Here is a 14782-nt window from a genome sequence, read left to right as displayed (position 1 = left end):
AAATGACATCACAATTTATTATACTTGCTGTTTATATTGATGACATAAATCTTGTTGGAACTCCAGAAGAGCTCCAAAAGGCAATTGCATATCTTAAGAAAGAACTTGAGATGAAAGATCTTGGAAAAATAAAATTTTGTCTTGGTCTGCAAATTGAATATTTAGCAGACGAGATCTTTATCCATCAATCTGCCTATACAGAAAGGGTCTTTAAACGCTTTTACATGGATAAAGCGCACCCATTAAGTACACCAATGGGTGTTCGATCACTTGAAGTGAATAAGGATCCGTTCCAACCTCCAGAAGATGATGAGAAACTCCTTGGTCCCGAAGTACTCTATCTCAGTACAATTGGTGCACTTATGTATCTTGCTAATGCTAAAAAAGGTGGTGCAGATTGTATTGGTTATGCAGATGTAAATTATTTATCCGATCCCCATAAAGCTCGATCTCAAACCAGGTATGTGTTTATATGTGGAGGTATTGTCATATCATGACACTCCACAAAGCAATCTATTGTTTCTACTTCTTCAAATCATGTTGAAATAATAACTATTCACGAAGCAAGTAGGGAATGCGTATGGTTGAGATCAATGATTCATTTAATTCGAGAAAAATGTGGGTTGGAATGTGATAAAAGACCCACAAATTTATACGAAGACAATACTGTATGTATAGTCCAATTAAATGGAGGATTCATAAAAGGCATAGAACGAAACATATTTTACCAAAGTTATTCTTCACACATGATCTCCAAAAGAATGGTAATATCGATATGCAACAAATTCGTTCAAGTGACACTCCAGCAGATTTATTCACTAAATCTTTACCAACTTCAACTTTTGACAAGATAGTATACAAGATTGGAATGCGGAGACTCAAATATTTGAAATAAAGTTTTCATCAGGGGAGTAAAATATGCGTTGTACTCTTTTTCCCTTACTAAGTTTTTTCCCACGGTTTATAAGGTTCTTAATGAGACAGCTAGCAATGCATATTACTAAATATGTGTACTCTTTTTCATTTACTAGGATTTTTTCCCACGTGATTTTTCCTAGTAAGGTTTTAATGAGGCACATTATCTTTTAATGAACATCCAATTGAGAGTGTTATAGATATATTATATTATGAATGTCCATTTAATACTCCGTTGTAAATAAGCTTCCTGAAGAAACTTATCAATATTGGATTCCGCCGTAAATATGTTTATCTATTTAGTATTCTATTGGAAATAAGCCTCCTGAAGAAGCTTATCATTTCGGCACTCTGTTGTGGATAAATATTACTCATGTAGATGATTATTTATAGCTGGTACAATAACAGTTTACAAGAAACTTACACATCAGCTTGCAGTAACAACTTACAAGCAGCTTGCAGTAGCAGCTTGCATTAGCAGCTTGCAGAACAGCTTCCTTGCATTATATACATTAGTTTTGAAGTTAAATAATATATCAATTTTTCTCTATATTTGTATTCCATTTATTTACTTTACCGTCTTTATTAACACTTTTTATTTTTTTTATTTTTATTGTTTTTCTCGTATTATTCATTCCCCAGACCCGTTTTACTGGGTCGGCTAACTGATTCTAAACCGTCAATTATGTTTTAGTCAACACGTATCTTAAGCAGACGGCATAGATTCAACCGAATATATCATCTCAGTTGACCCCCCAAAGACCAGTAATTGTTCCCTCCCTTAATCACAAAGACAGAAAATTCTAGAAGCCTAACCCGATATATATATTCACCCCCCCCCCCCCCCCCAAAACCCCCGCCATATTAAAAAAAAATTCACTCTACCACGGTCTCTCTTTTGCTACTCCGTATATACGTTTTTAAAGTATATCTCCACTTGGTTTCTCACAAAAGATTGAGAAATTTACGACTAGTATTAAAATGGCAGATTCTGGTGATTCACACGAACTATCTACGCTCCTTTGGTTCGTCGAACCGAGACTTTGTCATTCGCAACAATGGTGACCAGGTATTTTCTAATTTTTTGTGATTTTCTGGAATAGATTTTGTTGGGAGCTAGTAATTTTATTCTCTATCTAATGTTTATTGATTTTGAGTTCAGTCTTTGTTAGAAATTGCCAAAGAAACTTGCTTTCTTTTATATTTTCTTTTTCCGTTTTGTTCTCTGATTAATCGCTTGCTTAAATGTTCGCACATGTAAACTAGATTCATTAATTTGTGTTTTATGTATATTTCATTGTACAATTTGCTATAGTGAAGTAAAGTGAAGCAAGCATGCGGCTACTGATTGATAAATGGTTAATTTATGTGAACATGAAGAGGATTCCATATTTATGAAGCATGCTATGTATAGTGATACAGTTACACTCGGGCATAAGTGAAACTAAAGGAAGAGCATGATTGAGAAGAGTGATCCTGAGAAGCTATGACTTCTAAATTCTTAACTTTAGAAAATTTAGTCTGTTAATACGCTTTGCTTGACGTGTTATGCTTTCTAGGACTTTCAGCCCTATTACAGATTCTCTCCAGTAGGAAATATAGAGTATTTTTAGTACTATTTATTTTTATTTTGTAAATTGTTGAATTTAAATGGGGAACATAGTCAATGGATGTTTAAGGAGAGGCAGATGTAGGCCTAAGAAGTATTGGGGAGAGTGATTAGACAGGACATTACTATCTTCAGGCTCACTGAGGACATGATTCTTGATAAGGAAGGTATGAAGGTCGAGAATTAGAGTAGAAGGGCAGTGGATAGTTGAGCGTTTTACCTTTCTTTATTGGTTGTTCTAGTAATATTCTCGTCTTTCCTTATTTTTGATTTCTATAATTATTTGATGTTTCCTCTGCTTCGATTTTGTTATTTAGCCTGTTATTGTTAACGCTTCTTTGCTATCGTATTTCCTTTACACTGCTATGTTTTTGTTCTCATTGAACAGACGATCTTTTGGAAACAGTCTCTCTACCAACACAAGATAAGGTAAAGTCTGCGTATACACTATCTTCCCCAGACCCCACTTCTGGGATTATCTTGAGTATTTTATTGCTGTTGTTATAGTCAATGAATGTTCATATAGCCGAACCTAACTTGTTTGGGCTAAGGGATAGTTGTTGTATGACTTCCTAGTTTTTCTTATATTGTTCTGTGTAAATTTCTGACCCTCTCATCGGATTGGGTTTATTCGAGTTGCTGCATAAGTATGCTATTCGGAATCTACTATAATTGAATTTTCTATTTTTCTAAGCATGTATATGCTGAAAGTAAAAACTGTAGTATCCCTCCATATTATGAGATAAAAAATAATCATCCCAATTGTTTAGTACACTCTCTTCTTTTGTAGGTTCCGAAAAGATTGTGTCACGTTCCAAACTACTCCCTAGAGGTGATTGACATCCACCAATTCCCACCTGTCAAGCGAACCATATCCCATATATTTAACCATTTATACTAGCACCGAGAGAAAATAATTGTAGGTCCAATAACATTATTAATAATTGAATACGGAATAGTTATCAACCAAATCCATCATTTGTTGATAGAAAATCAACGATTACTTAAATAATAAAACTCTAGCTCAAATCTCATGCTAAGACCATGGAGCATCCAATAAAGTTACATGAGTTTAACAGGTGGGCATGCAAACCCAAAGCAAAGGAAATAATTAACATAAACTAGATAAAGATGAAAAGACGACCTCCACAAACAATGCGGTGGCTCACCTCAGCAACATAATCAACCCTAGCGAATTCGTCAGCCACTAGCTCTGCCTAACGTAACAGTATCAACATAGATATGAAAGTAAGGAATAGGTTATACGTAAATATGACCCAGTAAGATCCTTGATATGTCCCTTGAATACTCCTGAAACAAGTGTTAGAAAATCAACAAGTACAAAATTATATGTACAAAAATTATATGTACTATAATATATCAGTCGAGTCTAATTAAAATATTCAACAAGAGCTTACATTTCTCATACAATTTTACACTAAAGACTTGACATATTTTTAGCGGTGAGGAAATTAACCAAACATCCCAACGAGTCTACGGCAGCATGCGCTATGCTCCAAATCTATCACGACGGCATACATAGTGGCCCAAGTATATTACGGTAGCGAAGAAATAATATTGAATGCTCCAATGCCATGGCATGAAGCCGTGCCACATAGCCAATCAATCATTAAATGATTTTAGTATTTTAAATAAAATGGTATATTCGCAGCTGGTCACAGACCATCGATTCTGCCAAGCACACGCTCATCCCAACACACGGGTTAGGCAGACAAAATATAGTTTAAAAGTAGGCTCTGAAAAGCAAGCACCAAAGTTTAAAGTCTCGCTTACCTTGCTAATATCAAGTTCCCAAACCTGGCGACGTCTAACACCAACCAAACAATCTCAATGTATTCAAAATATTAATTAAAAATATCAATTACACTAGTCAGAGTCAAAACTCAATCTCCCTAACTTTCAAGCTTAAGCTAAATCTTAATATTTTATACCTTAATAAAAATATATCTCAATATCTCAATCTAAACGCAATATCCAATTAAGAGTAATACCCTCAATCTAATTTCAATATTTAATTACAATTCCTATACATTAGCACACAGATTCTAATGATAATAACCATAAAGTAAAAGTTAAAATTTATCTATACACAGGGGCGGATCTATGTAGAGGGTTGGGGGTGGTATGCCACCCGGTCGCTCGCGTAAAATTTTATGTGTGTTTATATATCTGTTGATATTTTACAAAGAAATTATATATTAAAAGGATGGCACCCGGAGTAATATGTTTGCTCTAGGTGCCATGGTTCAAAGCCAGCATTCCAGAAGCTAGATGCAGGATCGAATCCCTGCCTTTACCTTTTCTTTCTTTACTTTCTTCTTTTCTTAATTTCTTGTATTTCTTCATCTTTTGATTTCCTCTCTTAGTACAACTATTTTATTATTTATTCAATATTATATTTGATCTTCAATATTTTCTTTGAATGTGATTTTTTTATTCTCTTTTTATCCATATAATTTTATTGTTTCCATGATTTTTAAAATCTTTCATAATGATGGCATCAATAGACTTAGAAGGGATGTATTTGCTAACTTAAAATTTTATTTTAATTTCATGCATCTATCTAATCACATCATTCAATAGAGCTAGAGAATTAGATCGAATTGGACAAAATGTATTCGGTTTGATGGCCATATACTTATTTATGCACCAAAAATCTTGGAAATCGAACCGAATTAATTCAAAATAGATCGAACTGAACCGAACTAGTTCAAAATATATCAAACCACCCTAATTCAATCTCATTCACCAATGGTAGGTTTGCATTAAAAAGTGACACCCGTAACCATCAAATCCTGGATCCGCCCCTGTGACTATACATAAAAAAAATAAAAATCGGAACAATAGTTCCAAAAAGAACGAAAAACTAAGGTGCTAATCTAATGCAGCATAGATGCCTGGATATATGCTAAAGTTTCAATCTTATATCTAATTCTAAAAGTCAATCAATACTATAATCATTGCCCTTCAATCATTATGTAATTATTTTGTCTCCTAGTTAAAGAAGCAAAACTGAACCAATAGTGATTTTTCATAGAGTACGTAACTTTCAATTCCCGTAACCATCAAATCCTGGATCCGCCTCTGTCTATACATAAAAAAAAATAAAAATCGAAACAGTAGTTCCAAAAAGAACGAAAAACTAAGGTGCTAATCTAATGCAGCATAGATGCCTGGACATATGCTAAAGTTTCAATCTTATATCTAATTCTAAAAGTCAATCAATACTATAATCATTGCCCTTCAATCATTATGTAATTATTTTGTCTCCTAGTTTAAAGAAGCAAAACTGAACCAATAATGATTTTTCATAGAGTACGTAACTTTCAATTCCCGTAACCATCAAATCCTGGATCCGCCTCTGTCTATACATAAAAAAAAATAAAAATCGAAACAGTAGTTCCAAAAAGAACGAAAAACTAAGGTGCTAATCTAATGCAGCATAGATGCCTGGACATATGTTAAAGTTTCAATCTTATATCTAATTCTAAAAGTCAATCAATACTATAATCATTACCCTTCAATCATTATATAATTATTTTGTCTCCTAGTTAAAGAAGCAAAACTGAACCAACAATGATTTTTCATAGAGTACGTAACTTTCAATTCCCGTAACCATCAAATCCTGGATCCGCCTCTGTCTATACATAAAAAAAAATAAAAATCGGAACAGTATTTCCAAAAAGAATGAAAAACTAAGGTGCTAATCTAATGCAGCATAGATGCATGGACATATGTTAAAGTTTCAATCTTATATCTAATTCTAAAAGTCAATCAATACTATAATCATTACCCTTCAATCATTATGTAATTATTTTGTCTCCTAGTTAAAGAAGCAAAACTGAACCAACAATGATTTTTCATAGAGTACGTAACATTCAATTCCCGTAACTTTCATAGAGATTGAATTGATGTATCTAGTTATCAACTTATATTTGATAACTTTCAATTCCCCTAATCATTATTTACCCATTATGGTTTGATCATTACATTCCCTACTTAACAGGAGCAGAAGCTGAAGTTGTTCCCATATTTAATTCATGATGCTCCTCAATTATTGCTTAATCATGTCTGCTATCATTACCTTACTTTTCTAATCATTGCTACAATTTTTATCAAATATAAGTTGATACTAAATACACCAATTCAATCTCAATAATGTAGGATATGATTAGATAGTTTTTTTTATATACTTGATTATGCTTTCTTCCATGAAACTTTCCAACAGTGAAGCCACTAGTCGAATGCCTCTAATATCACTTCTCATTTGTACTAGTTTTTTTTTTTTTTTTTTTTAAATTAAAAAAACAAAACCTAGCACTTATTTCCCCAAGGTTATCTGGGACGTGGGATTGGCAAGGCGGGGATAGGCCCACTAGCTTTTTCATTAAACAACCAACCAAGTTAACTAATTTACCATCAATCATATATGATATAACATTTGGCTCACTAGCAAATTAACTAGTACACTATCTTATATATTATAATCAATCTCATTTCACTAGTTTAGTATTTGATCCAATAGCTACAGATAACGTTAATTCTTTAATTTCACAATTAATAAGTATAAAAAAATATTTCGGGTTATTTCAAACTAATGGTTAGTCCGAGCGGGTTATTCAGATCTTAGAGGATATGCTTAGAGCTTGTGCTATTGATTTTGATAGTCATTGGGATGATCAATTGTCGTTGACAGAGTTCGCTTATAATAACAACTACCCGTAGAATATACATATGGCGTCGTTTGAAGCTCTATATGGTCGTAAGTATTGTTCACCAGTTGGATGGTTTGAACTTGATAAAGCACAACTATTGGGTTTAGATTTAGTTCATCAAGCTTTGGAGAAAGTTCCATTGATACGAGAACGGCCTTCGACTGCCCATTAGTTTGCAATAACACAAAATATTTTTATATACTTATTAATTGTGGGATTAGATAACTAAAATAGTAAGCAATAATGGAACACAGTCTATTGTTGCAATATTTACAAGTTCTTCGAGGAATGAAAAATCGAAAGGATCACATCATCTCCTTAACATCCAAGAAAATAGCCATGCAGAGTCGTTATCTGTAGCTATCGGGTCAAATACTAAGCTAGTGAAAGAGGATTTATTATAATGTATAAGATAGTGTACTAGTTAATTTGCTAGTGGGCCAAATTTTATATTAGACTAGTCTTAGGGTAAGCGCCTTCCGCGTATATCCCATATCAGTAAGTATAAAATTTTACAAATTAGATAAATATTATTAAATTATGTATAGTAGACGTGCAAGTGTTAAGTGTTATTTCGGAAGTATTTCTAGAATTTCATGTTGCTAATGAGTATAATAATTATGAATATTGGTATAATTTATATCAATAGTCTTTTTAGAGGTCTATCAGACACAACCTCTCTAATCTCATAAGGTAGGGGTAAGGTCTGCGTACACACTACCCTCCCCAGACCCCACTTGTGGGATTTTACTGGGTTTGTTGTTGTTATAGTCTTTTTAGAATATTTATTTACATTTTGATACATACTAATATAGAAGGAATATTTTACTAAAGAGTAATGGGCATACTATTGTATTTCCAGATAATCAAATATAATTTTTCACAAAAAGTCGTCCTCAAATTATCTTAGAAAGAATTGTTTGAATAGAATACCAAAACCAAACTTATATAGCTTGACTTATATACTCTTTTTTTGATAAGAAGTCTTTCATTGTCTTAATATCATTATCTTTTGCATCCTAAACCTAAAACTAAATAAGCCGACAGTCAGTAGTGGAGCCACATTCAACCGAATGGCCGGAAAATTACACTGTATTGCTTAGATAATTTTTTTTAATGTATATTTACTACATATTGACTCCCCTTAATTTTACGATGTATTTAAATTCTTATATTTTGATACCCTTTAATGAAAATTCTGGCTTCGCCACTACTGACAGTGAATTTTATTAAAAAAAATCCTAAATTTGAAAGTAGTATAAAATGGTCGAAACTTTCCTAATATTAAATGAAAGTGCTGGAAATTTATTATTGCTAAATTTAAATGGAGTTGAAAATAAGGAGTTTTAAAACTAAATAGAATTGAGAAATCACAATCCTAAAAAGTAGGAAAATAATTAAATCAGTAATCCTAAATATTAGGTAAACAATTAAATAATTATTTCTAAAAATTAGGAAATAATTAATGACTATTTTATCCAGAATGAACTCTATTTTTAAAGGGTAAAAAGGGCAAACACATTTCGATAATGTCGTTTGTGCTTTTAATATAGTATAAATAAATATGATTGGTGGTAAATTAGTTAACTTAGTTGGGTGTATAATGAAAAAGATAGTTAGCCTACCACCACCTTGTCAATCTCACGTGCTAGAGGACATTGGGAAAATAAGTGTTAGGTTTTATTTAAAAAAAAGAAGAAAACTAGTACAAACGAGAAGTAGTATTGGAGGCATTTTGACCGACGACTTCACTGTTGGAAAGTTTCGTGGAAGAAAGCATAATCAGGTATATAAAAAAATCTATCTAATCATATCCTACATTACTGGGATTGAATTGGTGTATTTAGTTATCAACTTATATTTGATAATAATTGTAGCAATGATTGGAAAAGTAAGGTAATGATAGCAGAGATGATTAAGCAACTATTGAGGAGTATCATGAATTAAGTATGGGAATAATTTCGGCTTCTACTACTGTTAAGTAGGAGATGTAATGATTAAGCCATAATGGGTAAATTATGATTTAGGGGAATTGAAAGTTACGTACTCTATGGAAAATCATTGTTGGTTTTAGTTTGCTTCTTTAACTAGGAGACAAAATAATTTCATAATAATTGGATAGTAATGATTATAGTAATGAGTGACTTTTAAAATTAGATATAAGATTGAAATTTTAACATATGTCCAGACATCTATGCATCAGATTTAGCACCTCAGTTTTTCGTTCTTTACAGAACTACTGTTCCGAAATATTATATTTATGTATAGATAAATTTTAACTTTTACTTTATGGTTATTATCAGTAGAATCTGTATGCTAATTTATAGGAATTGTAATTAAATATTGAGTTTAGATTGAGGGTATAACTCGTAATTGAATATTACGCTTAGATTGAGATATTAAGATATATTTTTATTAAGGTGTAAAATCTTAAGATTTTGCTTAAGCTAGGGAAATTGAGATTTGACCCCGACTAGCATAATTGATATTGTTAATTAATATTTTGCATAGATTGAGGCCGTTTGGTTGGTGTTCTAGATATCGCAAGGTTTGTGAATTTGTCATTAGCAATAGCAAGGTAAGTGGGACTTTAAGTTTTGGTGCTTCCTTTTCAAAGCCTGCTTTTAAATCTGGTCCATGTGATGAGCACGAGTGTGTGCTTGACATGAGTGGTCTGTGACCAACTGTGAATATACTATTTTATTTAAAATACTGAAATCATTTACTGATTGATTGGTTGTGTGGCATGACTTCGTGCCATGGCATTGGAGCGTTCAATGTTATTTCTTTGCTGTCGTAATATACTTGGGGCATTATGTATGCCGCTTTGATATTGGAGCATAGCGTATGCTACCGTAAACTCGTTGGGGTGTTTGGTTATTTTCCTCCACTACCAAATATGACAAGTCTTTAGTGTAAAATTGTATGAGAAGTGGTAGGCTCTGTTGAATATTTTAATTAGACTCGGCTAATATATTATAATACATACTCCTTCCGTTTCGATTTATGTGAACCTATTTCCTTTTTTTTTCGGCCAAAAAGATTGATCCCTTTCCATATTTGGAATTAATTTATCTTTATGCAATGATTTGTAGCCACACAAAATATATGTGCCTTATTTTACACCACAAGTTTAAAAGTCTTCTTTTTTTTCTTAAACTCTGTGCCCAGTCAATTAGGTTCACATAAATTGAAACAGAGGATCAGAGTTACCCCGCGTGAGACCTTGAACGATGGTGGGGGCAACCTCAGCATGCAACTGAGTTTAGGCGAATCTCACATCTTTGAGAAGGTGGGGCAAACCTCACCGAGGATCATGAGTCCCTAAGGAGGGGGTATATATGACAACCCAGGCGAATCCCACATCGACAAAGCTTTCTCCTGGGTATATTAGTACACAAGTCTTAGACCCTAGTGATGCGTTTTCAAGCCGTGCAGGCCTAGGTCCAAAACAGACAATATTACTAGTGGGCTGGGTTGTTACAGATTAACACCTTTATGATATTTAGAAACTTGTAACTTTAGCGTTCCTTTTTTCGGTTGACATAAGTTTTCATGGGATCATTGTATACGAAAAGATATTTTTTGTTACCGCTGTAATTTTGGTATTTATACCAATTTAGCTCATGTATTCCTTTCTTAAACTCTGTGTTTATTCAAACTATGCCGAACAAATTGGGATGGAGGGAGTAATAAATTTGCTTTTCATCCATCGTATTATATTCTGTTTGTATCACTTCCATATGATAAAAGGAATTAGGTGGATTTTCAAAAATCATTAACAGAGTTGATCAACTATATTTATCAACAATCTAAGCTTCTCATTGTTTTTAAAATTTTAGGTTAAACTTGATACTTTAAAGAGGAAAAAAGTTGGGTTATATTTTTCGGCATCATGGTGTGGTCCATGCCAATGTTTCACCCCAAATTTGGTAGAGGTGTACAATGAGCTCCTTCCCAAAGGAGAACTTGAAGTTGTTTTCCTTTCTGCTGATGAGGACGATGAGTCTTTCATGGGTTACTTCTCCAAAATGCCATGGCTTGCGGTCCCTTTCTCTGATTCTGAAACCCAAAGGAGAACGTCTGGATGAGCTGTTTGCTGTTAAAGGAATACCCCACCTAGTGATCCTTGATGACAATGGAAAGGTATTGACTCATGGTGGGGTTGGGATCATCCTTGAGTATGGGGTGGAAGGTTACCCTTTTACTCCTGAATGGGTTAAAGAAATTAAAGACCAGGAAGCAGCAGCTAAGGGGGATCAATCCTTGAAGTCTTATCTTACTCTCACAGTCACGAGACTTTGTAATTGCCGCTGATGGGAGGAAGGTCAGTTCAAACTGCTGTACCTTATTGAGTTCCTTACACTATGTTCTTTATGGTTTAATTCGTAATGTTGTTACCGCTATTTCTATGATTTAATATCTATCATGTACCAGTTTGTGAGTTTGAAGGCAAGACTGTAGGCCTTTATTTCTCGTTGCCACATTCAATGGATGCCTTTCTTTCACTCCGAAGCTGGTTGAAGAAGTGTATAGAAAGTTGAAGGAACAGAGAGAGAACTTTGAGATTGTGATGATTCCGCTTGATGATGATGAAGAGTCATTCAAACAAGCATTTGCTACCTTGCCTCGGTTTTCACTTCCCCTAATGGACAGGAGCTGCGAGAAGCTGAACTATCTGAACTTCCTACATCGGTGATCATTTTGCCAGATGGGAAGACTCTTCATTCTAATGCTGCTGAAGCCACAGAGGAGCACGGCATCCAAGCATACCCTTTTACACCTGAGAGATTTTCAAAACTTGAGAAGATAGAGAAAGCTAAACGAGAAGCGCAGACACTTGAGTCAATTTTGGTTTCAGGAGATCGTGATTTTGTTATTGGGAAGGATGGTGCTAAGGTGAGATACTTATGTTTACTTTCATAATTTGGTAACCCTAGTTATATTAACATGACTTTTTGACTGACTTTGCTAGTCGAGTTATCATCTTTTTTTTTTTCTTCTGATTTTGACATGACATATGCTTTCATGTATTTTTCTTTGCCAATCATACTGCAAAACAGCTTACATCCCATTTCTGTTGTTGTCTTTACCTGCCTTCCCACAATTACAGTCAGTCATCAGAGATTTTTCTTTGTAGATTCCAGTGTCTGATCTTGTTGGGAAGAATGTTCTTCTTTACTTTTCTGCACACTGGTGTCCTCCATGCCGTGCTTTCCTACCAAAGCTTATAGAAGCATATGACAAGATTAAAGCGGATGATGATGCTTTAGAAGTTGTATTCATATCTAGTGACAGAGATCAGGCCTCCTTTGATGATTTTTTTGCCGCAATGCCGTGGCTGGCTCTTCCCTTTGGTGATGAAAGGAAGACATCTTTGAGTAGTCTGTTCAAAGTTCGTGGTATCCCCATGTTGGTTGCCATTGGGCCAACAGGCAGGACTGTTACAACTGAAGCCAGAAATCTAGTTATGTGTCATGGCGCTGATGCTTATCCATTCACAGAGGAGCGCGTGAAGGAGATTGAGGCACAGTATGAGATGGCAAAGGGGTGGCCTGAGAATGTGAATCACGCTCTCCATGAGCATGAGCTCGTACTTACAAAGTGCTTATTTTATAACTGTGATGGATGCAATGGTGAGGGACGAGTGTGGTCATTCTATTGTGAAGAGTGTGATTTTGATCTCCACCCCAAATGTGCTCTGGAAGAGGAGGGAAGCAATGTAGGCGCAGAGGCAGAACACAAGGAGCTTGAAAAGGTGGAACAGAAACCTTGGTGGATTTGCGATGGTGACGTTTGTTATAAAGCTTAGGAGGTTAGTTAAGTCGGTAGTTTAAATGAGTCTTATAGTAATACTATTATGTTTATAAAAAATAAATATAATATATTGCCATCAATCGGTACTAGTTGAAGTAATGAAAAAATCCCCTATTTGTTTTACGAGAAATGCGAAACAAAAAAGAAAAAAAAAGATCCCCCGTTGGGAATGAAATTATGCTCACTGTCCCCCTTTTCACAGAAAATGGAGAGATGAATTGATATATTTATTGAATCCGTCGGGACTGACGGGGCTCGAATCCGCAGCTTCCGCCTTGATAGGGCGGTGCTCTGACCGATTGAACCGCGTAAAGGACTACTTTTGCATCGGCTCTCTCTCGGAATTTTTTTTGTGGTTAGTCATGATTTCTCCTGTTTCCAGGTTCTGAGAATACCTGCTGCTGCTGAAGGCAATAGTTTACAAAATCATGATCCTCATTTCTGTCCCGTGATCAGAGGAAAGAGATTATCTCCTATGTAGAAACTTTGAACAGATATAATAGTGTTAGATGTTTTGTCGTCTCATTAAAATTTGCAGATGCTGTTAGATGATATTGTTAAAATAGTGTTCATCTCATCCATTAAAAATGATAAATCATTCAATGGTTACTTCAAAGAAATCCATGGCTTGCTGTTCCATTGTCTGATGCTGAAGCACTTAAGAACCTAAAAGCAGTTCTAAGTAAGGGGTTCCACATCGAGCGGTACTTGATTTAAGTAGACAAAATTTCGAGAAATGAGGGGCTTCAATTCACATTTGGTGCTGAAATCTTCCCACTAACACCTGAAAATTACTTTCTATGCCTCATATTATCTGTCATGATTCTCTTGTACACGCCCAACAACAACAACAACAACAACCCAGTATAATCCCATTAGTGAGGTGTGGGGAGAATAGTTTGTACGCAGACCTTACCTCTACTCTGGAGTAGAGAGGTTGTTTCCGATAGACCCTCGGCTCCCTCTCTTGTACACGCCCCTTAAGAAAAATTAATTAGGATGGGATTTTGTCTACTTTACCCTTAATCTTTCTTCATTGGTATTTGAACAAAGTTATTCATAATTGAGGTGTTTGTAGTTTTCAAGGATAATTACTACTAAGGGTAAAAAAGGAAAAAGATAATCAATTTTGTCTTGATCTTCCAAAGTGACAAATAATTTAAGACAACTATTTTTAGTAATCATGACGGATAATATGAGACGGAGGGAGTAATAACTTGGGAGACGAGATTTATTAAAGAGAGCTAAGAAAGAGTAGACCTTGGAGTGGAATTTTCTCTGAAAATCTTATTTGTATTGCATAGAGGAATTACAAGGTGGGCATTCAAGTTCTCCTATTTAAACTACTCTCGGGAGCAATCTAGGCGTGTATAAGAACTTGAAACAACAAAAGTTACATCTAAATTTAACAAACTTTACTACTCTCTATATTTGACTGGACTTAGACTTGTTCAATTCTAGATTGACTAGCTAAATTTTTTCTAAATAATCTAGAAGTTGAATACAATTAAAAGTGCACTAATCTTAACATTCCTTCTTAATGCAACTATTTTACAAGTCCAAGTAATTCTCGAAGATAGAAAAAATCGATCCTTATGAAGTGCCTTTATCAAAATATGTGCTCTCTGATCTTGAGTCTTGTAGCACTTGAGCTAAATTTCACCTTTTTAAATTGCTTCTATGATGAATTGATCTCGTATATCTA

At 34.3% G+C, this 14782-nt stretch overlaps 1 protein-coding gene across 1 annotated transcript; it reads left to right on the top strand.

Moving 5' to 3' along the window:
• Positions 1–1787: 1787 nt before the first annotated feature.
• LOC104116465 (probable nucleoredoxin 1) lies at positions 1788–13207 on the top strand. Its single transcript, XM_033661379.2, is given in 9 exon segments — positions 1788–1938; positions 1940–1984; positions 11103–11336; positions 11338–11535; positions 11537–11582; positions 11686–11733; positions 11736–11927; positions 11930–12159; positions 12401–13207. Coding segments are annotated over 9 exon segments (1707 nt in total). The 5' UTR covers positions 1788–1896; the 3' UTR covers positions 13073–13207.
• Positions 13208–14782: the final 1575 nt, after the last annotated feature.

Source organism: Nicotiana tomentosiformis, chromosome 11 (assembly GCF_000390325.3).
Source record: "Nicotiana tomentosiformis chromosome 11, ASM39032v3, whole genome shotgun sequence".
Taxonomy (NCBI): Eukaryota; Viridiplantae; Streptophyta; class Magnoliopsida; order Solanales; family Solanaceae; genus Nicotiana; species Nicotiana tomentosiformis.
This window is presented reverse-complemented; position numbering and strand designations above follow the sequence as displayed.